This window comes from Agelaius phoeniceus, chromosome Z (genome assembly GCF_051311805.1).
Source record: "Agelaius phoeniceus isolate bAgePho1 chromosome Z, bAgePho1.hap1, whole genome shotgun sequence".
Taxonomy (NCBI): Eukaryota; Metazoa; Chordata; class Aves; order Passeriformes; family Icteridae; genus Agelaius; species Agelaius phoeniceus.
In genome coordinates, this window is record NC_135303.1 from 50,562,935 (window position 1) to 50,590,916 (window position 27,982).

A 27,982-nucleotide genomic window follows, 5' to 3' on the forward strand; every position below is an offset into this window, starting at 1 on the left:
CCCAGCACAAGATGGAGCTGTAATTGCCAGTGGCATGGCTCCATTGAGCAGACTGCATCAGCACACCACTGTTGAAGTGCCAAGATCATGGACTGATGTTCTATCATTCCATAGGTAATCTTACCATGCCACCTAATTCACAAATTTAACATGTTATGGCATAAAACTATCTAGTTCTCCTGCTCCTGTAATTTCACCAGGGAAGCACTAACACAACTTCATTCCTCTTGGGGCTGCAAACCAGGCTGATTTCCAGCCAAAATTTAGATGCTGGATTTGGAAGCTGTTGCACTGTTGGGAAAGGCCATGACTGTCCAACTAGGTACTACTTCTAAAGGCTTGGCCAAATGTTTTGCTTAACTTTTGGGCATTTAAGAGAGTAAGCAATGCCACCTACTGGCATCAAAAAGGAAAACTTAACTACTCCAGTGGGTTGGTGCAATGGAAAGATCATAAAGGAGAGAGGGCTGTCAGCGTTCTTCAGATGGTCTTTTGCAGCTGAAAGTGAGGCAGAGAACAACAGGAGCTTTTCTTGTCACCAGTGTTACTTGGTTAAGCTCAGTAGGAAACATCTGAGTTGAGTCACTTGCTTTCACCATATGAGAATGAATAACAAGCGAAGTAGCAACTAGACCTAGTGTTGATGTGGAGCCTGCATGCCAAGGCAGTCCCTGAACTTCCCCAGAAGGTGAACATGCAACAATTAGGTGAAATTACACACTTGCCTAGCAGTATTTGTGGATGAGTGCAAACTGGATGTAAGGGAAGCCTCTGAGGAAGGCAAGAATCTCATACAGTTTCAGGAACTGAAGGATCAGGACTTCATTTCAGAAGGAGAAGTCATAAATGGAAATTTTAGGCTATGTCTCAAACACTTAATGGCTTGGTGGATGGGCAGCTGAGTAATTCCACTCTCGTAATAGCATGGGTGCAAAGAGATTTGCAAATAATAGGCTTAGAACGCATGAAGAGAAATACAAAGCCTGTAACTAAACTACAGGATATCCTTGAGGCAACCACCACTGTTTGTGTGGGTTCCCCCATCCTGTGTCCAGCTGTAAGGTGTACTAACACTTACAAAAGAGTTAATGTGTCAGTGGAGAACACTTCCAAGGTGTTGATTATTTCCCAGTCCTGCTCACTTTGTCATCCAAGGAGAAGAGGATGCAAAAAACCCAAGAGACTACTGGCAGGAGCCAAGCCAGAGAAGGTCAGCTGGGTCCTCTCTCTGGCAAGGCAAAGGAGAGTGCCACAACTGAAGAAGCCCTGGGAGGGCAGACTCCCTACTTTTCCCTCAGCAGTGGCCATCCTGCTTTTACATGACTGTGTTAAAGGTAGCTCTGACCATTTTGTCAGCTCCTGTTCTTGCAAGCACAAGTGGTGCCACAGACTCAGTGGCACCACTGGCACCAGAGCCAGTCCTATGCCCCTGACTGCACCCAAGAAGGGCTTTTCCCCTGGTTTGTCAAAATTTCCTTTCCCCATCCTCCTTTATGCCCATGGCATGGATGGTCAAGTTGTAGCAGGCATATACACAAAGCCAGTATGTGAGCACAGGACAAGAATGGGCTCCGCATTCCTACCTCTGACTCACTGGCTGAGTGAAAGCACACAAATATTTGTCCAGTTTCTGATGAAAAAAATTAGTGTCAGGTCTAGAAAAGGGTGTTCTTCTTTGCCTATCTCCCATCTTCCAGGAGATGCTGCTCTCTGTCTCCTTAGTACACTATCATAAAACAGGGCTTTTGGTGAGTGTATTAAAACAAAGGATACTGGGGCTGCACAACTATCCCCTCTGACTATGCCCCATGCTCAAACAGAGACAGGCAGCACCATGCAGTTTGCAAAGATCTGAACAACTGGAGACACACTAGGAAAGGGGCTGCAGTGACTGCAGGGCTGTGACCAGACTGCTGCAGAGGTGACACACAGAGCACAGCAGTGCCTGGACTCAGTGATCCTAGAACTCAGTGATTGTAGAGGCCATTTCCAATCCTAATGATCCTGTGATTCTATGACTGCTTCAAAAAAGATGTACCTGCTTTTGTCCCTCTCAGTCACAGGCTTGTCAGCACTGGCCACAGCATGCCAGAATTCCTTACTCCCCAGAAGTCCTTCTGGGTGGCCACCATTCTTCAAGTGCCTTCAGGTACCACTGCCTTCTGTTACTGTCACCGGAGGGGTGACATTGTCAGAGCTACGTAGAACATCTGGACTAAAGCAGCAACCAACAATGATGTACTACCACCCAGAGGTAAATGGTTTCCTTATGGTGAGCACTGGGAGTTCACAGCCTGAACAGCACTGCTTATGAAACCTGTGTTGGCTCCCCTGCCCCATACTCTCCTTGTCCACTTCTTTGGCCTGGTCAATTGTACAGCTAGAACAATCAGTAAAAGTGCTGCTAGGTCCATGGAAAATCCTTCTTGCTGCATTTTAGACATACAGAAGATCAAGCCTTACAGCATCTTGCTAATGGTTGCTGGCATTCACACGCAACAGGAGAAAGCCCTGAGCTGTTGCAAGTAGCAAACTCAGGAGCACATAGTGCAAAATAAAGCATTGAGCTGTGACAATGAGGTGGTGCCATGGAAGCAAAGCAGAGCAGCATGTGGTGCATGAGACCCTACTAGCTGCTGCCAGTCCCTGCAGCCCGTGTATCTTTGGCTGCTGGTGTAAATTCTGCTCTCTGTCCTGAAAAATTAATGATAGAATTAAAACACCAATACTTCATAGGTACAGGTTTTCTTCTCCAGTACCCTGGCTGGATCCTGCCCTATGCTTTTTCATAATTTTTCTGCCTGTCCTTAATAGGAGAAATCAATACATGAGCACTGAAGTAAAACTGGCCCCAAGGAAAAACAGAGAAACACTGAGAGACCCCAGTGACCAAAAAGATAGAGTAACACATATAAGGTTACATCATTTTACACAGTGCAGTGTCTACTACAGCTATAATTTAATAAACTGAACTCACAGTCAAGTGCATACAGATGGTTTGTTGTTGCTGAATTCCCTTTTCAGCTCTTGTTAATATTTTGTGATAGTAGATCCTACACAAGTTAATAATAAATTAGAAGAGAGTACAATTAATTGCTGTTTAAATGGCTGAGATTGAAGACATCTCTATAGAAGCATTCACCTTCTTCCCTGCCACCTGTTCCTGAAATAATCAGCTGCAATGGGAAAAAAATTAACAAGCAAACAAAAAAATACAAAATCTGAAAGAATACAAGTCACAGCTTTGCTAAGACTGCTTTATTTTCATGTCAGCTTCGGTTCAAATTCATTTAAGCACAGGCTAAAATTACAAGCAAAAGGAGTTGAAGTCATTCAGAATCAGCAGACAGAATCATTGTAATAAAATAATTTATCCATGACACAAAGTGGATATAAGCAGTGGTTTAGAAGAGATGGATTCATTTTCCTTCTCTGCCATATTATTTCCTGCATGGGCTAACATTCCTGGACATAAAAGGATGTATACCTAACAGCCTAGTTGTTTTAATGCTACTTCAAGTCATTGGTGGTGCAAGATGAACTGTGCCTAAATGTACTGCTTCATTTCCAGTCCCGTAACACCTTCCCAGGAGATGGACTGGGCATCTGACTACAGTAATGTCATAAGTCACCTAAACCTAAACTAAAACCATATCATACAGAGAGTGCAGGTTAACAAGTGTTTGCATACTGCCAGGACAAGAAATAAAGTAGTACAGTAGTAGAGAAAACCCAGACTAAGACCCTCGTGAGCAATGGAGACAGCATGCCATAAGAGAAAGCACAAAAAGCTATCCCTGGATGCAGGGGGAAGAGGAAGAGAAAGATCCCCCTTTTCCTTGCCCACAAGACAACCTGGCAGAGCTGTGGCTCACTGGAGCTGCAGCAGAGCCCTCCACTCAGCATCACCATCCAGGCTGTGGGTGATGTGCCTGACACACACCAGTCTCCAGTGAAGGCACTGACTCTCAAATGTATTCAGGCACAGGCTCCACACATTTAAACAACTGTCTCTTTCATGATAGCATGTCATGGGATAACCCAAAATGTTGTCAGATTCCATATCTATCTGTGCCCAAAAATTTTTAGTCTCTCTAAGACCCTGTAGCCAGGAAATGGAACAGGCAGAACGGTTGGAACTGAGTGGGGGGAGGAGGCTGGTATTGCAGGCACTTTAAAAGTCTGCTCAGGGAGGCAGCTCGGCTTCTTGTGCCACATTATTTTTGCTTTTTCACTTATATTTACTCATATTTTCTCCTATTGGTGAAAGGGATTGGCTGAACCTATAAACAGAGGCAGCTCATTTGAGAGTGTTCTCCTTTAAGTTGCCTAGAACCAAGACATAGCATTATGGGCATGAAAACCCAGGCTATTCCTCCAGTATTACCTCTGCCCAGCTGTTGTGCTCAACAGTCCACCAGTTCACCTGTGAGGCTTGCCAGTGTACTGCCTTGTCAGGCTCATGTTTATGGATGCATTGAGCTGCTGACAGGCTGAGCACAGCACCTACTGCAGTTCAGGAACTCACTTATGATCTGGCAACACCTAATAAATTCCAGAAGATGGGAGATGGCATCAGCTGCAAGCTATCAAGTAGACATTACCCATGTAGAGACTGAAAATCATGCACATAAGACACCAAAAATCATGCATGCAGAGATGTCTCCAGTCCAAACTGGCAAGCCATCCAGCCTTTACAAACAGCCAAGCATGAGCTTATGCTGGTTGTTTCTCCACCACATATTTTTCCTGAATTTGGGAAAATAGTTATGATGCAAGAACAATATCTGCATACCTCAGTTCTTTGGAAAAAAGACAAGGAATAATTAATTCAACACAGTGCCAGCAGAAATAATATCACCCACATATTTTCATTGCTGAGGGCAAGAAGAATCTCAGGGTCATCCCTCTGGAGCAAATTCACCCAAAGGCCACCATGGAGCCCAGAAAAAAAATGCAATGTTCTGTTCTGCCTATCAGCACCAACTATTAAGAGCAGGTTTTTTGCCTCTGCAGTCTCTGCAGAGAGGCAAGGAGCGTGACAAGAACTGTGCTTCTGCACCCCATGTGAAGGAAACCAAAGATGCAATAACTGTCTGAGAACACTGTCCTTTAATGCCCATGAGTAGGAACATCAAGAAAACTAGAATAGGCATTTGAGGCTAAAATCAGAGCAGATGCCTGGTACTGAGGAAGGGTGAGAGCTCAATCTGTTTAGCTCTTCAAGAACCTAAATAGGCCGTGACTGCATTGCAAAAGCACCTCTGCAGGACAGAAAATTCTGGATCCTGACAGGCTGTTTAATCAAGCAGAGAAAGTTACAATAGGAACCAATGGCTGGAAACTGAAGTCAGATATTTACAATGGGTTTAGAAATATTTGTAAAATTAAGGTGAAACAAACCATTTGTGGGAGGTGACAAGAGCAGCACATTTAGACCCCTTCTGGGAGTGCAAAGCTTGCATGGCTTATCCATTGTGCTGACATGCACACTATTGAGGCAATGCAGGCAATGTAGTGCAAGTCTAAAAGGTATCCCAGTACCTCCATTGCACCTTCCCCACCTTTGATTTCCTTCACATTAGGCACCACAGGAAGTGAGTGAGGCTGGACTGTTCAGTAGCACCATGACCAGCAAGCTTCCCTTTAGCCATTACAGCCCACTGTGGCACTTTTCAGTTTTAGCATGCTATCTTCCTTATGGGAATTTCTTGATTTCTCTTCTTGCCTCCTTTTTAAAAAGGATAGAACACCTCCTGGAGCCCTGGAATCTTACCCATGTGTTTTTTCCTCATGGCTTTTGCTACGCTTTCCACACTTCTGCTCTTAGGAGAGCAAACCTTCATTCCCAGTTCAGCCCCAACAAGTGAGAGAAGGACACCTTCAGCTAATTTACATCTAAGTGAGCATTTGTCAGAGTAAAGAATAAAGGTCTTACTGTGCAAAATGGTTCCTGTGGCAGCACTAATCAATAGTTGCTTGATGGATTGCCTGCCGGGAGTCTTTCAGGCACATCATTTCAGCTGCTAGACTTTCTGCTTGCTCACTGCTTAACAAAATAAATAGACATGAATCATGGTATTTAACATAAAGCTCCAACTCAGAATCATAGCTGTTTAAAATGCACAGTGGTTTGCCCCACTCCATCCCTCCATTCCTTTGCTCACAAACAATGTTAAGTCCCAGCTTTTCTGGAACAGGCACAAAGCTTGAATGATAATCTCTTCACCAAGGACTGCCTTTTCTTCTGCAATCAGTGACTGCATTCCCTAAACAGCATTCCATTCCTCATTGCCTCCTGAAACAGGAGCCATTTGGAGAGAAAAGAATGGAGATGTATGTCCGTGTGGCTGATGGGAGGCTGGTATTTCCCATATGGCTTTCTTAGCTGCTGTGATGCAACAGCACAAACTGTTCCCTCTGCTCCTGCACCCATTGTGCTGCAAATCTGAAAGCTCCCACCACTGAACTGTCCCCACGTGCAACTGCATCAGATTTCAAAATATAAGAAGCAGCAAGGAGTCCAATTTTTCAGAAGCAAATAGCTTCTCAGTAATAATGAATAAGCGCTTGGCTCTCTAGAAGTTCTTATTTCTATTCAGAAACATGGTTTGTTTCAGATTTTTCTTAATCTGACTTTTAAATGGATAATGCTTTTCTTGAAACCCTGTACACCTACAGACTACTAATAGCCTCAGAAAGGGTGAATAATCATAGCATCAACTTTTTTTGGCCAAAGAGCAACATCCAGCTCCATCTAGCAAGTTCTGCCCCCTCTTCTATCTTGCCAACCCCATCAACACCCTCTGGCACAACTTGATCAGGTGGGAAGCTTGAAGTGATGTAGGATGCATATTCAGGCTCTGAGTAATGACTCATGTCTTGCTGGCACCAACACCAACAAAAGACTTCCAGGCCAAGGCTTGGGGCAAAGGATGGAGATGCCACCATTCCTCCCATCCACCTCCTGCTTGACCTTGCCCCTGCAGTCTTTGTAAGCCTCCCCTCCCACTCCCTCGTCCTCTGACAGCCAAGAAAACTTGTCATGCTCCTCTGATCCAGATTTCTTCACAGCACTGAGTTTTGATTCTTGCCCACTGCTCAGTCCTTCAGCCCATTCTGCCTTTCAAGCCCTCTAATGGCAGATTTCCCTTGCCACTCTCTCACAGCACCACCATCCCCTGCGCTGTGACCAGGGTTTTTGTATTCTGCCAGGACATTTTGAGCTCTGCTCTGGCCCATTTAAGGGGCTCCTGCCTTTTCCCCTCCCTCCCCATGGGCATCCATGGCTGCAGTCACCAATTCCTCAAGCCAAACAGAACCATGCAGCCACCCAGATGGGAGGTGAGCTCTTCATCTGCCTCTGGGGAGTATTGCTTACAACTGCTCTGATCCTTCTGACTCTTCCAGCAGCATTAGCAGAGCAGCGCAGGCAAGTGCCAGGCAGGGTACTTATTCTGCAAATGGTACAGATCATACAGTCCCCTCCCTGGCAGCTGAGCATGGGGGAGATTTCCCAGTTCTATGCAACTCAGGGCAGCCAGGAGGGTGGCACTAGTGCGAGAGCTAAGAGGGAGAAACTTTGGGTGCTGAATGCTGGAGCGTCAACAAGGATAAACCCCAATAATCTGGGCTCAGATGAGACCAGATGTCTAAGCAAGGCAGCATTGCAGCTGTGTATGCACAGAGAGAGTCCAGGTAGCTGGGAAATCCACAGGAGAATGATGAAGAGTGAATTTGATAGAAAAGAGGTGCTGCACCCTGTTGCAGCTCAGGATTTTGGAGCACAGCACTACAAGCTGGCATGCTGTGAGGCAGCAGAAGCACACAAAACCTGGACGTTCCTGGGACCATGCATGCTTAGTGGCGTGGGCAATGTAATTTTGGAAAGTCAGAAGGGAAATCTGACTTGGAAAAGTTGATGGGTTACAGACATAGCTCACTTCCATGAAGAAGCAAGGCGGACTTTCAGCTTGAAAGCTCTTCCTCTGCAACCCACTTCACCATCCTCCACTTACAAGGGAGGCAGTCTGGGGATGCACATGGAAAGCCAGTAAGAGCATAGCACTGGGAGATACCGGAACTATGCACTGTCATCCTGCTGGATGTAGTTCTTGTCTTACTTTTGACAATGCTACACATATCTTAAGGCTACACAGTGCATGAAGACCACAGCATGGCACCTCTTTTTAAGGTGAAAAGCAGTTTAACTAGGCACAAGATGGGTCCCTTGAGAAATTTCCATTGGGGCTTTCCAAGCTCAAATGTGCGGGAACTACAGGGTGATGCTTTCTGGAGCAGCCTTTGCAAAAGCTGTGACTGCACTAAAGCACGCAGTGCAGTCAGTCAGCTAATCTGTTGTCATCATGCGATGACAGATAAGTGCCAGTAATAATAACCCCATCGAGTGCCTTGCAGACTGAGCAGTGCTGGCTCTATCACATTATCAACAAGGTCATTCCTAGCCACAGTATTAGGAATTATTTCTTATTTGCATCACCCAAGGAAAAATCTTGCATTCAAAACATTTTGTTATAGTTTTGGAAAATCCTTCAATTTCCAGTATTCATGTCCCTCTTCTTCAGCTTAGTTGTCATCTTAACGTATTCATGTTTAATAATTTCTTTGTTAAAATCTTTAAATTATACATAAGAATTCAAAAACAAACAGAGAAGAACTTGAATATTTCATGTTAAAACTAAATGCTTTATGAATGCTTATAGAGTGAAATTAATAAGGAAATTGTGCCAATGCTGTATAATTTACACTGTGCTTAAGCAGAAAAACAGGAAGGCTCTAGAGCTTAGCTCTCTTTGAAGTTGTGCTTTCATTTTCTTACCTGGCAGGATGGAAGTGCTAGGGCAGAACTGCTAGGGCAGAGCTAACCTCTACCCTCAATCAAAAGAGCTCCTATTTTTGTTTATTGTGAGTAAAGTCAGCTTTAAGAACAGTTAACAGTAACAATCATCTGATCAGAGGCAAATAGTCACAGTGTTTCTTTGTTTTTCTCTCTTTCCTAACTATTTTGTCTGCTAATCTTCATGCTCTGCAGCCACTCAGTGTGCCCTGACCTTACTAAAATTTAATGGCAAAAAGTCCAATAAACCTCCACCCCTGAATTTCAGTTTGGGCATAAATCTTCGGAACAAATCCACAGTCTGGAGGTATGGGAGGCCTACACATTGCTTAGCATAGCAGAACTCTGAACTCAGATGATGACTGCAGCACAGGTGACCACAAATACATTTGTTGAGTTCTACTGCTTGCTCCAAAAATGGGGTTCTGCACTGAGCTAAGAGAGCTGCACATATAATAGAGGTGTTAGTCAGAATTGCAGAGATTCAGCCAGTTGCTGAAGTCTTCCCTGATGACAATTCATAACTAAACAAGCTGAGAGCAATAATGAAGGATAAGACTAAGGATGATCTTCATAAAGGAGGTAAAGCTGTCAAAGTACTGAAGGCAGCCAAAAAAGGAGTGTGACACAAAGTAATTCACTGCTTTTTCTGGAAAAGGGGAATTCACCATCCAGATGTGTTCATAAATTCCTGTGTGACCCAGTTACTTAGGCTTTATGTGCTTTGTTTTCCCTGTAGAGGACGTAGAGACAACAGCTCACAGAGAAGATACAACTTGATGTGGTCAATTAGAACAACAATAAAAGCACTAAGGGGCACAGATAATCACATAATTACATATTCCAGTGACACCAGTAATACCAGCAGGCAGAACAGTAAGAGCAAAAACCACAGTAGCATTACACCACTCAAGATGAGACAGTGCAAGGACTACAGAAATTTATCAGGCCTCAAGGCATACATGCTGAGGAAATATGGAATAAAAGTTGTACTTCAAGAGGAGGTACCTGAAGAGAAAAGAAGGGGGCATGGGCTTTTTTTCTCCCTTCTCATTTTAGTGCCCTGTGGCAAAATCAGGGTTCCATGGAGTTGAATGAGAAACCATGAAAATCCCATTACTTGGTGCAGGAATTGGTTTCCTTTATTCATTTCTTTCTTTTTAAAGCCATTTAGATGAGAGAGAGAACGGAGCAAATTAAAAGGGGAAGTTTTTGGGGTTTGGCACCCCAATGAATCAACAAGTTTTTTTCCAAAATGCTCAATTTTCAGCTGATGAAAGCTAGTACATATTCTCTCTCTTTAGCACCCAAGTGATCTTTCCTTGAATTTCTGGAAGCTGGGGTCAGTTGCTCCAACTGTGATTTCAGCAGCTAGAATTTTTAAGTCAAACTCCTTAAATGCTTGAAACAAGTGGATATTTATACCCCTCAAATTCAAGGAATCAGCCTTGGTGAGTCAGAGGGAAAAGACTGCTCCTGTGATCGATCACATTAGTGACTCAAAGCCCAAGTACATTTGAAAAACTAAACTGTCCCCAGGGCTCATAAAACACTGTGCCAGGTATTTTGCATTAAAGTCATACCAATCTCTGAAAGCCAGGCAGTTTGCAAAATATTAGGATTAATGTTTATTGGTATTGAATACACATAGCCAAAGCCCCTGCCCTGAAGAATTTGCAGTTTAAATAGTATAGGCCAAACTGGCAGAACACATGCAGCTCTGGGGCTGGTCTGCTCCTGGGGAAGCTGAGGGAGCTGGGGAGCCTCTCAGGCTCTTGGGCACAGTGGCAGATCACAGTGCAGCTGTGCTGGAGCTGATAGCCCCTACCAGGAGCACCGGGCTCTCCTCTTTAATCATGAGAGGTTGGGCCCCAGACTGCACCATCAGCACATAGGAACCCCTCCCTGCAGGACTTTTGCAGCTCCTAACACTTGGCAAAAGAGGCCCTGTCAGTCATACTGCACACTGAACTAAGCATCAAGACACGTTTGATGATTCACAAGTGCAGCAAGAACTCAGAGGGCTGCAATTTTGCAGCCTCCAGAGACTTGTTTGTGCCAAATTTCTTAAGAAGTTTGAATTAGCTAAAGATGTGAATCAAATTGCTGTGGAATTTAAAAATGAGATTGAACTTCTCTGTCTATATTTTGAAAAGGGAATAATCTTGTCTTGCCCTGGCAACTACACGGAGGCCACCCTGCCTCTGAATTGGGAGGTCCACACCAGTCATCAGTGCAGTGCATCTCATTCATTTTAAAAGCAGAATTACCTCACTTGAGGTACAACTATCCAGTACAACCCTTTGTGGTGACATCAGACATGGGAGCGGGGTAACCTTGACTCACAGTGGAGCTCAGCCATTATGTTCATGAGAACTGTCTCCACTGAATGCCATTGTGGGTTCAAAGGTTGGACAACTCATCATACCTTCCTGACTGAGTTTTGTTGAGCCCTAATAGAAACAAGGAGAAACCAAACAAAAAGTGAGCAAGGAGTTCAGTGTAAACCAAGGGTGCCCACCATGACAGGCAGATACACATATCCTGGGAACAATGCAACAGTCCCCAGTCTTCACACACATGGCAGTGTAAATGCTACAGCTGTGAGGTCTAAGCACCACATTCATTAGAAATGTGATGTCTCAAAATCCCCAGTTCCAATGCTTGTCAGCTGGATGGAGCCCAGTGCCCCAGGACAGAGAAAGGCAGAGCAGCACACTGAAGTAAAGCCATACTCCAAGAGGAGCTGTCACAGATGAAGCTCCCAGGAAGGCTGAAGCTGGACCAGAAGCATGTCTTACTGGCTGACTGGGTCCTTCACAGAAGAGGTCTCCCATCTCCATGCAAAAATTCCCTTTATATTTCTGAAGCCCAACATTTTGGTCTCTCAACCCCTTCACTCCACTCAGAGGGTTATGTGCTCACCTGCAAGGGAACAAGCAGCTAGGGATTATGTACCTTGAGCAGCTACCTCTGTGGCTTCATGCCTCTTTTCAGTTCCCAAAGTTGGATGTTCAGACCCCAAAAAGGATCTAGCGAAGGATGGCCAAAAAACTAGCCTGAAAGGAGTTTGGAGAGAGAAAGAAAGCAGCAATAAAGGAAAACACAGCTCTGTAAGGTTTCAGTGTACCAAGTCCCCATAATCTGCCTACATTTTGCCCACACACCATTTAATCAGAGTGCCAGGGAGCCTGGCTCCCTGCCAGCGGGAATGCAGATTCTGACAATTTGTCCAAAGTGCAGTCAGAAATTGCAGCTAAAACGAAAGAGCACTTCGTTTTTTAATTCTGCGTGTGTATGTATATGGGCTTTTTTCCCCCCATGAAACAATTACAACCTCTGACTGCCGCCCACACTGCAGTTGCCTGAGAAACGCAGCGTGGGTATGGCTGTGGTAACAGGACTGGCTGGCTGCAAGGCCCCCATGAAACTGTGCCAGTAGCTAGACATGGAAAGTATTCCTGTCCCAGGCACAGACCTCTGCAAATTTCTGCCAAGGTGAGCATCTCTAGTGTCTTTATTACTCAGGTAATTATGCTGATAATGGCATTGGCTCCATCCACCCCTGTCTCAGTACTTGTACTTGCAGGGTGCTCAGCACAGTTCAGCCCAAGATGGGATGGAACAGGAAGCAGAGCACACCAAGACCCACGTATCACACATGCACTTCTGACTGGACAGGAGCACTTTCCGCACCCACTCTCACAGCAGCATCCCCACCACCACCTCAATCAAAATAATCTCTTCTCAAAGGACAGGGCACATGTCTGTGCTGAAGACTGGACTCACAGTAAGTGTTCAGCCATGCACGTCTTGGTTTACAAGTCCTGACTGGAATTACCCTGAAAAGAAGAAGTGTACTTATTTTACACTGGACATTTGGGAAGAGGAGAGGATTGCCTGAGCTGACTAAAAATATTCACCTTCCAAAGAGTTGATGGGGCATATCTACACTCCCCTTTTGACGTAGAGCAGAAAGATGATTTCTGGCTGAACAAAAAACATTTTCTTGGAGAGGAAGAAAGCAAACCATACCCACCCCCCTAAACTACTTATTTTGAACAATCTTAGTAAAGCAACGGTGGAAAACAGGCTTCAACTGTGTTTTGGGTTTTCTTTCTGTCCCTTCTGCAAAGACACACCAGATCCAGCAGACAGTGTGTAGCCCCAGGCATGCTGCTGTCTTTCAAGCTATCAGGTGCAGGAAGGAATATCTACCTTGGCTAACTCTGAGAATTTCACCCCTGAAGGCCAGTGCACAGCATGCTTTCCTGACCCTATGGCAAGCCCTGGCAGTATTCAAAATACCTCCTTCTGCAAACAATGGGGGAATAAGAACTTTTCACCAAAAAGCACTCTGGTAGAGGGAGTGGTTAGGCAGCCTTCACAAGAGGCTGGTCCTTTCTTATTAATGGATTGTCTTTTACAAGTGGTAAATGAATCTGTGTACTGTTCAGTTGCCTCCCATACTTTTTCTTTATAGCATTATTCAGTTTTTGTCTTACCTCTGGTTTTCAAACAAATGCTCTCCCTTTGGGCAAACCCTCCTTGCAATCTTCTTTCCCACAGAGTTTCCAGTCTTTGATGCTATATTCTGCTCTCTTCTGCAGATTTTTAGCCATCTGTACATTTCTCTTACATTTTAAGACTGCATATCATAAAGGCCCTTCAGTACCTTTACACATGCAGACAAGCAGTGTTAGCTGAGAAAACAGTGCTTGTACACTATGAAAGTCTTTCCCTGAGATTTTAACTCACAGACCCCGCTTTCCCAATATGTCATTTCTACGCTGTTTGCATTCTTGAGATTTGTGGCCTGTGGTAACTGGCATAATTCAAATATTTACAAACATTGCTGCAAGCATCCTTGCAATGGTCAATGTGTTGTGGCTGAAGCAAGTTAAGACTAGGTAGGAAATGTTCTTTGCCTCAATATAACTGCTACTTCAGGAAGAACCCCCTCCATTTAGATTGCAAGGTCAAGATGTAAGTGCTGTAACAAAATTACAGGCTTTAGCAATTAAGCAACACGCTACTAAGGAACTGGTCAATCTATTAAGTAATCAATATACTGATTATAAAACAAACACACCACTACTACTAACCTGCAATTATACTGTTTTCCACCCTATTACACACAATTACAAAAAGTGCTTATTTCACACTCTTAAATCTTATGAATCACATACATCAACTTACACGTCAACACAACATTCACTTACAAATGCATCACTTTACCTCTTTATATGACATATCACCACAGTAGAAATCTATCTCTCTGAAGCCCACCCTCTCAAAGCAAGTTTTTCAGACAGTCCTCCTGAAAGGAATTCCTGGCATATCAGGCTGCATATCAGCAACACATCTGTAGATGCCTGCACTCCTCCTTTCAGAAGGTTCCCTCTTCTTTTGTTCTTTATCTGATTTTTTTTGCTTTATTCATTACTGTTTCTATTTCCTGGAACAACTTTTTTGCCACTCTTGTGCCTCCCATTCTTTGCCCAGGTTCCTCCCTAAGACACACCCCTTGTTAGTTTATCCTCACTGGCCAAATTCAACAAACCAGCCCCAAAGTCTGAACTTCCCAATGTTGTTTTTGGGGCAAACTCAGCCTTTTATTACACCCCGCCTGGGGAACAGGGGACAAAACCATCCCCACAAACTTCCAGTTCATAATAACAACACATTACCTCCCCATTATCCAAGGCAAGTAAGTCTACTTAGTCTTGATTCCTTCATCTGATCCCAGTTTAGCTCCTTGTCTTTGCATCTTATTGTGAGGACCAAGCTATCAAAACAAAAAACCTGCATCATTTATGTATTGATCTATCCAAAAGCTAGCTGTGGAATGGGACCAGAAAAATATGTTCAAAAATGAATGTGACCATGACACAGAAAACCTGGCAAGGTAGATAGCTGTTCTGCAGTAACTCATGTTTTCTAGGATGGCCCTTTTTCTGGGAGAAATAGTTAGCATAGCGGCTGACATAATTTGAGAAACATCAATTTAGTAGCAAACATGGAAAGAAACAGATGCGCTGTGCAATGACCTGAAAAATGAAAACCTGGGTTATCATCACGTGATTTCTCTTCCAGCTCTACCTTAAAAGCCACTGGGTATTTCTGCCCTTACCTTGTAGATTAGGAGGCCACTGCAGTACATCAGTGCTCTGATGGGTAAGAACTTTCTTCTTATTTCCAATCTAGAGATAATCATGACAATTTCAGACCAAACTGTGCATTACTTTGGGCTAGGTCTCTTTCTCATGCTACATTATTTATGAATACCCAAAGAAATGTGTAGCTGCTGTAGACTGTGGAGGTTTCTCCTGCATACACAAACTAGCCTTTTCAGTCTTCCTTGATAATTATATTCTGTACTTGGAAATTTGAACTGAAAACGGACAATGAAGAGAATATAAATGCATTTGTCTTTCAGTTTGCACCTGTTCTGTCATTTTGTTCTAGCTCACTGCATTGTGAGCAATGTGACGTGACTAAGGATTCCAGGTAAAAAAAACACCAGAAAATGCTCAGCGTTGACTCTGTCAGCTAGGAAGAAACAGTAAGAAAAGAAATGGTGAGCAGTACTGACATTAACATTCAGACACAGTTCAAACATTCATTTGGGCTAAGAGAAGGCATTTAATACATCTTTGTAAAATACTCCCATCCATCCTTACCACCACTTTGTTTAGTCTTTTCACTAAAAACATATTAATCCAGAAGTTTGCATTGGAATAAAAAATCCCCAAGTCCTTTGAAGCAATGCAGGATGGTATAACAGCGAAAAAATCTAATACCCCAAGGCATAGTGTGAACAAACAAACAAACAAACACACACAGAGTTATCTCAAGTGTGAAAGTCTTACCATTCATCTAAAGGCAACATGCTGAGGAAAAATATAAAGAAACAGTCACCTCAAGATAGTCAAACATTCACAGAAATCTTGGTAAGAAACGTCTTCCTTACTATTGTTCCAAGTACAAGCTGCTAGCCCAGTTGTAAATCTTGGGCATGCCCCATCTGTGTTGGACACATCCTCTCCATCCACCCTGTGACCCACCCTCCACAAAGCATACCATGTTGAGCTATGTCCAACCCAAAAACTGCAAGCACAATGCTGTTTGCTGTGTGTTTTACAGTGTTTCTCCTTACTTTGGATAGGCACAGTTTCTTAACCACACCCAACTCTGCCTTTTTACGCTCCATCTTTTTCTTTAGTATCTGACTCTTCTGCCTGTCATGGGTCCTTTCTTCCCATGCACCACATCAGCAGCAATTCCCAACCTCAACAGTGACCTCCTCATATAAGTGTTGAGATCAACTCCCAGTCATTTCTGAACAGCTGTTTGCTGCAGCTTTGCTCCTTTAATCCACATGCTGGCAAACCTGTTTTAAATCAGTTAATTCTCTTCTTGCTGTCTCTTCACAGCAAGCAGTGGTAGCTCTGCAGGCTATACACCCTGATGAAACTGGAATGGGTGCCACCTCTTGTACAGGTGCAGAAGGAAGAGAGATGTGCTCCAGCTGCCCTCACACAGGACTAATGTGCACGAATTGCCACTGGCTCCATTGGTTACGCCAACTGCAGGTCAGATCCAGACTGTAAGGCAGACAGTACACATATGCTTCAGCTCAGGAAACCTTGAAACTACTGACTGCCAAGAGTCAGAAGCAGGACAGTCATTCACTGTAAAGTCACCTTCATGTTCTTAGTTGTAGGAGCAACTGTTAGGGTTCAAATAAAAAAGATTCATCTGCAGAACGTGAAATACATTTGGTTTATTTCTTTCTAAAGTTTGTACATATACATATATCATTATACATATGTGAGATCCTTCAATAGGGTTGCTTGAGTTCAATGACAAAGATTATTGGGAAGCTTGCAGGCTCTTTGTTGCCCGTAAGCAACATTTATTCCAACTTATAAAAACACAGAGGAACAGAGTTATAGTCAGGAACATGGACACAAGAGAGAAGTCTACTTTTTATCTCACAGTTTCAATACATCAAAGGCAAATTATTTGTCTGTATACTGTAGGCTTACTTTATCAGCAATGATAAAATAGAGGAAAATATTTATATACAGTCACCTCAAGTGAAAAATAAAGCAATGTAAACTTAAATTCCAAAATATTATTTTAAATGATATAACAATATCCCCAAAAGTCCTTCTTCCAAGGAGAAGAGGACTGATTAAGTGCCTTCATTTATCAGGAAATGATCATTCTAGTACCAGATACATGAAGCAGAATAAGGGAGGGCATCCTGTGATACCTGTAGAAAAGAGTGACAACTCTGCTTCAGGAAAGCATCTCTGTGTAAGCAAGTATATGTTTGAGTCCTTATGGACATCAGCAGCACATGGAAAAATCTTCCCTGAACCAGGGCTTGACTTAAGTCTGCACAGCTCTGACTCTAACCACCAAGTATGCTTTTCTGGCCATGCCTATTCCCAGGGACAAAACAGGGTATCCTGGTGGTAGGATAGTGTCAAACCTGAGACGATGACCTCCCCAAGAGTCAGAACAGCAAGTTCCATGCTGCTGGAAAAGATTTAATGGCTACCTCAATATTGTTGCTTCACAGCAGACCAAGAAGTTACCACAAAGCAGTGAGACTGGGACTGTCTCTAGTGTATTACATGAAAAACACTCCAGCAATTCAGTGATGAGAGTAAACTGAATTCAAGGTTACCAGAAAGAAGATTCCTACACATCACAGAAGCAATTGGAGACCACCCAGAGGAAAGGTCTTGCAAGGACTGTTGTCAAGTCCTGTAAGGTTAGTTCTGCACACAAGAGATGTATAAGGTGTATGTACATGCATGTGCAAAATGTTTTTCTGCATCACCACTGCTGAGAGTTATGCTTCCCATTGGCTACCAAGCAACATTGACTGAAAATTCAGTCCTCTTTCTCAGCCTAAGGGAAAACAACATAGCAACAGCTCAGGTGGAGGGTAAATGACACTTAACTGTGACTCTGAAACTGACAGTGCTCACCCACATCTTCCCACCACCACGGAGGGCAGGAAACCCAAGGGAGAAGCCCAGTATGTGAAAAAAGATTACAGGACTGCAGCTTGCCCAAAGCAAGGTGACACGGTGGTCTTCTTAATTTCATTCTGATCTGCAGTTCACTCACATCTCAGTTCTGCAAGGCGCAATCACTCTGGCTGTGGTCCAGTGAAGTGCAAAGGTATAGTTTCACTATTGAAGTTGCTCAAGTGCTTCAATGTAACTGCATGCTAAAGAGTTTTATGACTCCATGTAAGAATCACACCCTCAGCTTTTGCTCTCTCTTTGCAAGAATAATGCAGATCATGCTACTGTTGCCCTCACTAGAATGCAATAGGAAAACTCAGTGGGTTTCCCTATGTCTTTTGCCCCAGACCAGCAACTTGTTAAAAGGTTGTTCAATGCTCTCAAAAGAAACCTCTGGGAGGCATAAGAGATGCCCAAGACAGATATTTCAGCCCTGTTGCTCTTCTCTTCCCTACTGATGAGCCACTCTTCTGGAAATTTGAACAGTTGTAGAAAAAGAACCCCTCACTACTGCTGTACTGCTGTATCTGCAGGAGACATCACAGGCACCTGTCCTTCTTGGACACTTTGGACATGATGTCCCTTTGCTGAATTTTCACAGAACAAGGTCAACGTTTTCAGAAGTAAAGCTGTGTATTAGATCCCCAGAGCATGATTTTCAGAAGAAGTCAGCATGGATGCTCCTTGTACAGGCATCAGTTGATATAAACTGGGAGAAAGTCAGCCCAGTGTTAAGCTAGCAGAAAATTCCACCCACTAGCTCTTGCTTAGACTCTCAAATATATGCCTTGCTTTCAACATGCAAAACAACAGGCAGCCCCTGGTGGACAACACATGAAGATCAAAGCAGCTCAAAGTATACCTTAAATCTGCAAAAGCTCTGATAGCTGTTTAACCTCACTTGAGAACAATTAGAACAACAAGCATCCTAACAATGTTTGCAGCTGCTGAATGCTTTGACCAAACAAGCCTCAGAAAAGAACAGCAGGTTCTGCAGTGCTGAGCCATAGAAGCCATACTATACTTAGGAAATACACACATTTATAGGCATCAATTAAATATGTTCACCAAGTAATGTACGTCTCAGAGTGTACCTCACACAGAGGAGTGATTTAAAAGTTTTTCAACAGCCAAAAAAACTCTGTCCTTTTAGCCAAATTATAATTCTAGACTCAAGTAAGAGGACACAGTTGTCATGAATATGTACAAATTTAAAAAAAACCCCAACCACAACCCACCCCTGTTCTCATCCTACAGTCTTTCAGAATCTGACAGCTCTGAGTATGAGAATTTCGTAAGTGTGTGAGTTAAGACTTATATTACCAGTAGAGTTTGCGCTGTGTGGTGACACAGACTCGATAGCATTTATCTCCCTCTTCCACCAAGAGGCTAAGGGGAGTTGGAGGATTTTGTGTTAAACAGGTTTTCATGGCAGCTTAGCCAGCTGCTCTGTCACTACACCATGATATCAATTGGCCCAAGCTGAAACTTTGCCTTTGTAGACAAAAATTGTCTTCTTGTGCTAGTCTCATTTATGTGAGTTACAGACAGGATCACTGCCAGAGTGGCTGCTAATTACAGTGGTTTCTGTCAGAGAAAAATCCTGCCCTTGTGGCTTGTTGCATTTTCAATGCTTGCATTGCTAAGTGATGTACCTTTGTTGGTCCAAATAAACCTCTGGCCTGCACTCCAGCTGGTTTCTGGCTCGCTTTAAAAGCAGATGCCATGGGAGGTCCCTCATTGATTAAACATCTATAATTTTTATAGAATAATTAAGCGCTCAAAGGCAGGCAAGAGAGAACACGTTGGACTAGTCTAAATTTGCTCCTTCTGACACAAGGGCAAAGTCAGGTCAATGGTCCAACCTTTGTGAAAGTTCTTGCTTGCATTTGGTAAGGGATGGGCTCTAATAAATAACTAAAACACAACCTTAATTCAACTAACTAAATATTTGAGCAAGGGACATTCTCTCAGGCAAGGCTGGGCCTTTCAATGTTCAACTCTATGCTGCCATCAGCAGAGCAGATACTCCCAGATGGCATTCAGACTTTTTCCAATGACCTCTCCTCCTTGCTCTCATGTTAACCAGTCTTCTCACAAAGGGACTGTGGTATCCCTGGATAGGGGTGAGAAAAGCAGCAGGTGGTAAAGATAGTTCCTCAAGCAGCACAGACTAAAGGAAAAAGGAAGCCAGCATTTCTCATTGCCTCCAACACTGAGGGCAATGTTAGAGCTCACAGTCTCCAGCAGGTGACCAGCCATGGAGGGTGGCACTGGCTTCTTCATACAGCATCACTGTGCTGTGCACTGATGCTCAGCTCAGGTGGTAGCATTTCTCTGAAGGCTGACAAAGCCTCTTCTTCCTGGAGCTCAGGTCTTCACAGTGAAGTGCCAAGTGAAGCAACCCACTATGTTATACCTATGCTGCTGGGAGAGCTCTGGGAGAGAGGACAGGAGAGGCCAGACGTACTGCTTCTATATGCACTAAAAATATCCTTTAAAAAGCACAAGCTGCAGATTAGCTTTTTCTGAGACAGCTTCTATGGTTCATCCCTCTAGGAAGCCTAGATACCAGATGCTGAGACCACATGCTGGGAGCAATGATTGTGCTCTGACAAGAAATGTGGACTTTTTAACTGCCCCCTCAGAGCAGATGTGATGTCCCAGAGCCTGCGGAGAGTAATACTGGAGAAAATTTAAACAAGCAGCAAGCTGCAAGATTTCTTGTCATAATATGAGTATACTGCCTTTGACCCAGCAGAAGCAGCCAGTGTTTCCAACCACCTGGATACTAGAAGAGTAAGAATGTTGCAAGTGTCTGGTCTAAGTGTGGGAAGGGCGACTTTGCATCCCCGCAGTATACAACTAAAGGATCACGGCAGTCTAAAACTTGGTCTCACACCTCCCAGCTATAACTGTGGCTGGAAACACAGGCTACCAACAAGCAGAGTGAAAAAGCTGTTCACAGGGTTATCCACTCAATGCAGCACTGCTTCAGAGCAGGTTTTCTCAATGCAAGATGGGAAGAGTCAAATTTTCTGGATTTCTGCAAGCATGGAAGGAAACAGACCTGTTATACAGAAGCAGCTGAGGTGCTAAGATGACAGACGAGAGCAGCTTGTCAGAAAAGGAGGAGGAGCTGTCAGACTAACTGTAATAAGACCAAAATTAATTTAAAAATTGAGAATGCAGACACAATAAGCAGTAAGCCATCTGCAGAGAAAAGCCTTTCCCAATTTCAAGGAGAACAATGCCATACAATGCCTACAAGAAGCCTGATGATAACCCTGTCATCTCTGACTTCTTCCACTGCCATAACCACATCTTCACTGAATGGCCTACTCCAGACAAGCAAGAACCTCATTTCCCCACTGGAGAAACGCCAAAGTTTTGGCTTTTTCAAGCCAGAAAAGCAACCAGCCTTGTTATCCAAAGGCATTGGAGCTGTGAAAAGTCACTGAACAGTCCCTGGAGGTCTGTTGGGCCAAACTCCTCCACAAAGCAGGGCTGTGCAGAGCACAGCTCTCCATGAGAGCCCCTTAACACAGACAGACTGCAACCTGGGAGCAGGCAGGATCAGAGGGGAAGTATTTTAGTGAGGAGCTGTTACTAATCATTAGAAAGTTTCTGTTAACCATTCACAAGTGACTGGCTACAGATGAAAAACTGAGTTGGCAACACAGCTGAACAGCATTCCCGCACAACTCTGCTGCATTAATCACTCTGCTGGCTGACTTATCTCTCTACATCGGGTGAGGACACAACATAAATACTGGATTTAGAAGCTGTAGTCATGTTCACTGGTTCATGCGTAATTTATCTGCAAGATGCAGACAAACACACAACTAGTCCAGGGAGTCTCTTTTGCAGCCACTGATGAAAAAAATCCATCTCAAACAGTCCCCTGCATCCTGCTGAATCTTAGAGGAGAGTACGGTTTTGGCTTCAAGAGAGTATTTCACCCACTTTGGTTGCTGGGTGGGGAGAGGGGAAGGCAGCTTTCCCCTTCTCCATCAGCCCTCTGCTGTCAGGTGCAGACTAGTGGGGCCCTTTCCTGTCTCTCCTCCCTTAGCTGGGGATAGCGAACGGTTCAGCCCCTGGAGCCAGTAACACTTCAGAGCCAGGTGGGTCCCCCCCAGAACCAGTGTCTGCACCTTAAGGGGAAGTAAGGAGGTGTTAGCCTTAGCCTGCTCCTCTCTTTGCATCCCCACTCTCTACATGCAGACAGAGGCCTTGCCTGAGCAATGATAGCACACTGGAGCAGGAAGGGTGACAGGGAAGGATGGCACCTCTCTGCGTCACCAATGCAAAGGCTCTCCCACATGCACACATGCTCATGGCAGCCAGCCAGTAGCTCCTTACACTGAGTACACCCAGGAAACTGCAGGCTGCTCCAGTGATTTGTAGCTCATGTCCCAGAGGAGGGCTGGAAACCAGCAGAATATTCTTACATACTGCAACCAGAGCTCCTGAGTCGCTGCAGTCAAGCACTGATCTTCCCTAGAGGCAAATATTGCCGCAAAGAAAGGCAGGGTGCAGGGTACCATGCAAACCTCCCTGGTCAGATTCTTAATGGTGCTACTCAAGGAGATGCACCACTTAGACCACCTGAGAACCTGCCCTATCCTATATAGTATGATCAGGAGGGAAAAAAACTAATTACAGTACTGATTGGTAGAGGAACCTATTCCCAAGGGAGGGCAGGAGTCTTAGACTTTCGCAACAGGATCACATTTTTTTCTTGTTCTCCAAAGCGTGCCTGGTATGCTTATACATTGTAAAGCAACAAAGGAAAATGGCATTAATTAAAACTGGAGCAGAAACTATAAAAACTGGGTAAACTGATCTGCACGCCTCAACAGTCTCAGCAAGACTGCTCTAAGCTCAACAAATGTTTAATGACTAAAAAATGCAAAAATGAAAAACTGCATTTGATACATTCAGATGAGACCTAAAAAAAATACCCTATCTGTTTACAAGTATACATGGAAATAGATAATAAATAATGAAAAAAACATCCTTTTTGCAGTTCACTTTTTGATTTTTCCTATTGCTTCAAATCATCTTTTCTGCAATGACTTTGAAGAGGAATTACCCAGTTTCTGTGTCAAAGCTGGAAAATGCATTTAACAGGAGTAATTTATTTTTGAGCTCAGCAATTTAACTGGAATTTTCAGCAACCAAAATACGTTTAAAGCCAGGGAAGAAGAAAGTTAAATGTCACTTCTTTGCCTTTTGAAGCACTGCACTCCATAAATACAAGAGGTTTGCCAAGCATGTTCTAGCCTGCCTTCAAAAGATCATCTACTCAACCCAACCCTGACAGCCAAGCAGGGCCATTTATAGATCTGCACCTTTTTTTGGGTTTTGTTTCTGCTGCATGTATCCTATTGTTATATAAAATAATTCACAAAAGGATGTACTGGTTCTGGCCAGGACAGGGTTAATTTATGCAGTAGCCTGGCAGGATCATGGCTTGGACTTGAAGGTTATTCTATACCACTTCATGTCATTTTCCAGAAACAGGAGAAGATGTCCCTCCTGGGTCGGAGTATTGGGAAGCAAATGGTTGGGTATTGTTGGGTTCTGCGTGGTGAGTATTCTTGAGCACTGTGTTATTAATACTGCTTTTGTTTACCATTCATTTTCTTATCTCATTGCCATTTCCTGTAAATTTTGTTATCTCAACCTGTGGTCTTTGCCCTTTATGCTTCCAATTCTCCTCTCCAGCCCACTGCAAGGATGGGGAGGAGAAGGAGGGAGCGAGCAAGGGCCACGTAGTTTGGAGAGTCTCAGTGGGAACACTAAATACCACTCCTTAATCATAAAAGGGAGGTCAAGTTTTCTTCCCAGAGGTGTATTCAGCATTCCCCAACTGTGGCAGATGCCAGATGGATGCGCATCTCAACATCACTCATGAGAAAAGTCTCATCTGGCTTCGCTACCAGGCTGCAGCTGCAAGGATCCATTTGCCCCAAAACCTCACATCTGAGAATGCAACATCACTGTTACAGCCAACAGACAGACAGCACAACACCACAAAAGCTGTTGCATGGTGGTACTCAGTAGGGAAGGCAAGTCATGCAGTGGCTGTTAAGGGCCTTTTCTCTTTGATCACTCTTAGTTCTGCCCACTGGACTGGCAGCTCAATAAAACTAGATGAATTGACTTGGACCCTTGGGAAGCCTGACAGAACACACATCCACTCAGACAGCAATTTTTTTGATGTATGGCCCTTTGACTATTTGGGCTGAAAACACCAATGCATTTCTAAACAGTCCTTGCATTGATCTTGACGTTTCTATATGCATCAAGAATTGCATTCAACAAGAAGGCTGTCCTGTGCCAGGCACAACAGAACAAACAGCAAGGACCAATTTTCAACTGGCCCTCAACATTATCTCCCAAGGCGCTCTGTGGGAAAGGCCAGTTTGGTAGTACTACTTCATATAGGGAAAGGGTGACACAAAATGGGAGAGACCTGTCCAAGCTCACCCTGTGGGCCAGTATAAAAACTGAGATTAAAACTCAGGTAACAAGTTGGGTAACAGGAGAGCCAGCACTCTCTGCAGAGCCATGACACTGCCCAGACAAGAAGGGCTGGGAAGTGGGAAAATTATTTCTATGTCATCTTTCTGCTCTCTGTGCCTGAAAAACTGCTGGCCACCCCAAGGGTCTATGGCACAAACAGGGGCCTTTCAGGTATGGAAAGACCTACCCATGGTGGTCTCTCCCAGATCTGTGCTCCCCTTGGAAAGCCTGGCACAGGGTATGGAGGAACTGTGAGGAGGCACCAGCCTCTTCCACCTATATGTGAGCTAAAGAAGGAAAATGGAGAACTGAGGAGAATCCCGTTCTGAAGAAAAAAGGCAAAGTGCTTTGTCACTATGAGAGGAATTGAAAGCAGCTCTCTTTGCACACCAACAAGGAAACCCCCAGAAGGGGAAGCAACAGGACACAATATATCATAAGGCTCTATATAGCAGCTAAGTGAGAGCGTATAGTTAAAAACTACACAGAGGCCCTTTGTCTTTAATATATATAATTAATATATAATGCTAATGGCTGACATCTACAGCAGCCTTCTCTGCAAATAAATGTGAAGCCCAGATAGCCATTCCAACTGGGTAATCCCTAATCTTCCTGACTGCAGAGACAGCATGGGTTTGGATGCCTTCCAGCCTGCAAACTCAGGAGAAGGCTCCCTGCTTGGGAGGAAGCAAACAAATTATTCCAATGCCATCATCTCAGCATTGCCAGAGGTTTCTAGGTTTCATTCCTTCACACTCGCGAAGTGTCCAGGGTCAATGCAGTAACAATAAGCGACAGTGACTATTTACTGTACCACCTGCTGCTCAGTACCAGTACCAACATGCCTTATATTGTCAGGAAACTAGTGCTCCCAGCACCCTAGCCTATAGTCAGCCTTCTGCAGCTGCATGTTTGCACAGCTTTTCTCACAGCTACAGCTCACATTCGCAGCACTGCAGCACTTGTCCAGTTATTTTTCCCACCCACCATGTAAATAAAGTGACAAGTGACTTGAGAGATGAAAGCCACATGCCGATGGGAGGAGATAAATGGGGAGGAGACAGAATAAACGTCACAGCTCTCTACCCCTTCCCCAGCTCCTTTAGAAACAGAATAACACAAAAAAGTCTCAATGCTTCAACTGCTAAATGATAAATTAACAAAGCAAAGCAAAGCAGGAGCGAAGACATCTCCCACAATCTGCACAGAAACAGCAAAATATACAATAGAAAATGTCACTAACACCCCATTCAGGCAGATGCACTTATTTTTTGTGAATGACAGGTTATTAAATGAAAAAATTTTGATCACCAATACTTTGCTGCATGGCTGTTCCCCTAGTTGTCATTTCCACCCTAAGTGACCTTCTGCTTAATGCTGGGTGTTTCTGGCCTGTAGTCCTTCCTCTCTGAGACATTGCGTTTCACCTTGGCACTAACTGGAGACTCCTGATTCAAAGAAGGACTTGAGTGGGATTTCTTCAGTCCTGGTGCATCGTTCTCTCCTCCGCTCAGCAGCTCCTTCACCCCTTCTTTCAGTAGGCCAACGTAAATCTCATAGCGATTTTTCTGGGAAATGAAAAGAAAGGCCCAAATTAGTCTGGAAGAAATTCTGCAGGGGCACATGAGAGACCACCTCAGTAACTTAATGCTTTCTGCTAGCCTTGAAAGCCAGGAGCTCAACATGTATGCGAACAATGGTGCCTAATGTGGATATGGACAACAGTGGCTAATGTAAATTAAACAAAGAGGATTTCAGGCAGACTGAGGCCTGTGTAATTAGAGGCACTCAGTTCTGCAGCACACAAATCCTGATGCTCCAAAGAGTGTTGGCTCCCATTCCAAGTAACACCATCAAATGAAAGCTTGCTACTTTAGTCATGCTGAGACAAAAGCTGTGCTCACTCACACATACTGAGATCCTATGTGCTCAGGCATGCATGGAGATAAAGTGCACTAAACTAAGGGACAACAAAAATCCTGCTCTGCTGCAATCCTCCACTCTCACCAGCAGGTCCTGCTTTTCTTATCCACGGGGAAGAAACCAAAGCAGGGTCTAAGTTCAGACTGTACCATCATGGCCACCACTAGGCATGTGGGAGAATCTTCTAAAAGGCCAGACCTTAACAAAAAGGAGCAGATGAGAAGGCTATGACAGCAGCAAGGCATGTTTCCCTGCTATGTCACTCACAGGGAATGATGAAGGTTGCTGTCTGTCCAGACATTTCTATTTTTCAACTGGAAAAAGTTCACTTTACTGTGCCCCATGCCCATTTGTTCTATTCCTCATCTGGACTAGAGTTTTCCCTCTCCAACAGGAAGGTTTCATTCTGTTTGCTCCAATTGCATCATTTTCCACGAAACAATTGGGCAAGGAAGAAAATGAAGGTATGGTAACAGAAGACCCCTGAAAGGTCTCAGAAACAGATGGGGCAGAGGTCCTGAGAACAGAGCAATCCACTTCATAGGATTTATTTAGTAACTTGCCCCTGATATATCCACTTAAAGACATGGTGCAGGCATTGTAATTACAGCGATCTCAGTGTGCTGGGAGTCAGGGAAGGTGGATGTAAATATCTGTACTGATTGTTAACTTGTATTTGAAAGTGGCAAAACGGCAGCCAAGCTATTATGTTCCTGACAGAGGAAAAAAGTATTTAAGAAAATATTTTACATTTTTTAATACAATAATAAAGTTCTGGTAAAAACATTTATTTAAGGGCAGGAAGTCAAAAAGCTTTGAAGTATGAAATACAAAGGGGGAAAAAAAGAAGAGAATGTGACTGGCTTTTGAGAATCCTTTGAATAAACAAACCCTCACAGAGGAGAATCATAACAGAATCCTCCTACAAATTAAATAAATAAGCCTTCCTATGATTTCCATATCTGGAGATGGAGCTCCACAATGTGAGAGACAAACACACGAAGCAGGTAAGATGTGTCATTTAATAAAAATGGAAATGGAGAAACAGCAAGAACCCTGACGATGATGAACTGAGTTGATGGATGATTCATCACAAAATGAACCAGATGCTTCTGCAAAAGGCCAGCCAGTGCTCTTAGCTTGGGAACAGCATAATATCATGAAATTGAGAGGGGGGGCTTTACTGTTGTACGTATTTATGCTTTTACAGGTCCAGTAAACACCACCAGAGTCTCAAGACTCGGCAATCAGAATGGAAATCCAGGACCTGCATGTGTGCAAAAGGCCATTTTCCCCTGGACTTTGTGGACCCTTGATTTCTATTATAATTAATCAACACACTTCTACTTTGATTTCAACCACAACAAAGCTGGTCTTTCAGTGACCTGACATTTGAAGTTAGGTAAATGCTACTGGAAATTTTGCTTTAAAAGAAATCAATTTGGCAATTTCTGTCAAGAAATAAAACCACAGAAGTCGAAACCATTCAAAAGCTTCTGCAACATTATCTCTGAAGAATGAATGCACATAATAATGAAGTATGAAGTAGCCACACATTGGTATTCTGGCTTCACCTCTCATCTGACAGCACTCAAAAGGTACTTCTCTAACAATAAATTTT

The 27,982-nt window shown here is 43.8% G+C and overlaps 1 protein-coding gene across 3 annotated transcripts in view; it reads right to left on the reverse strand.

Moving 5' to 3' along the window:
• Positions 1-16,628: 16,628 nt before the first annotated feature.
• The window catches only part of PSD3 (pleckstrin and Sec7 domain containing 3), a 116,303-nt gene continuing 104,949 nt past the window's right edge, over positions 16,629-27,982 (reverse strand). For all 3 annotated transcript variants that reach the window (XM_054651797.2, XM_077172308.1, XM_054651799.2), the window contains one exon: positions 16,629-26,006. In XM_054651797.2, coding sequence (XP_054507772.2) covers positions 25,794-26,006 — 213 coding nt within the window. In that variant the 3' untranslated portion in view covers positions 16,629-25,793. The remainder of the gene's footprint in view (positions 26,007-27,982) is intronic.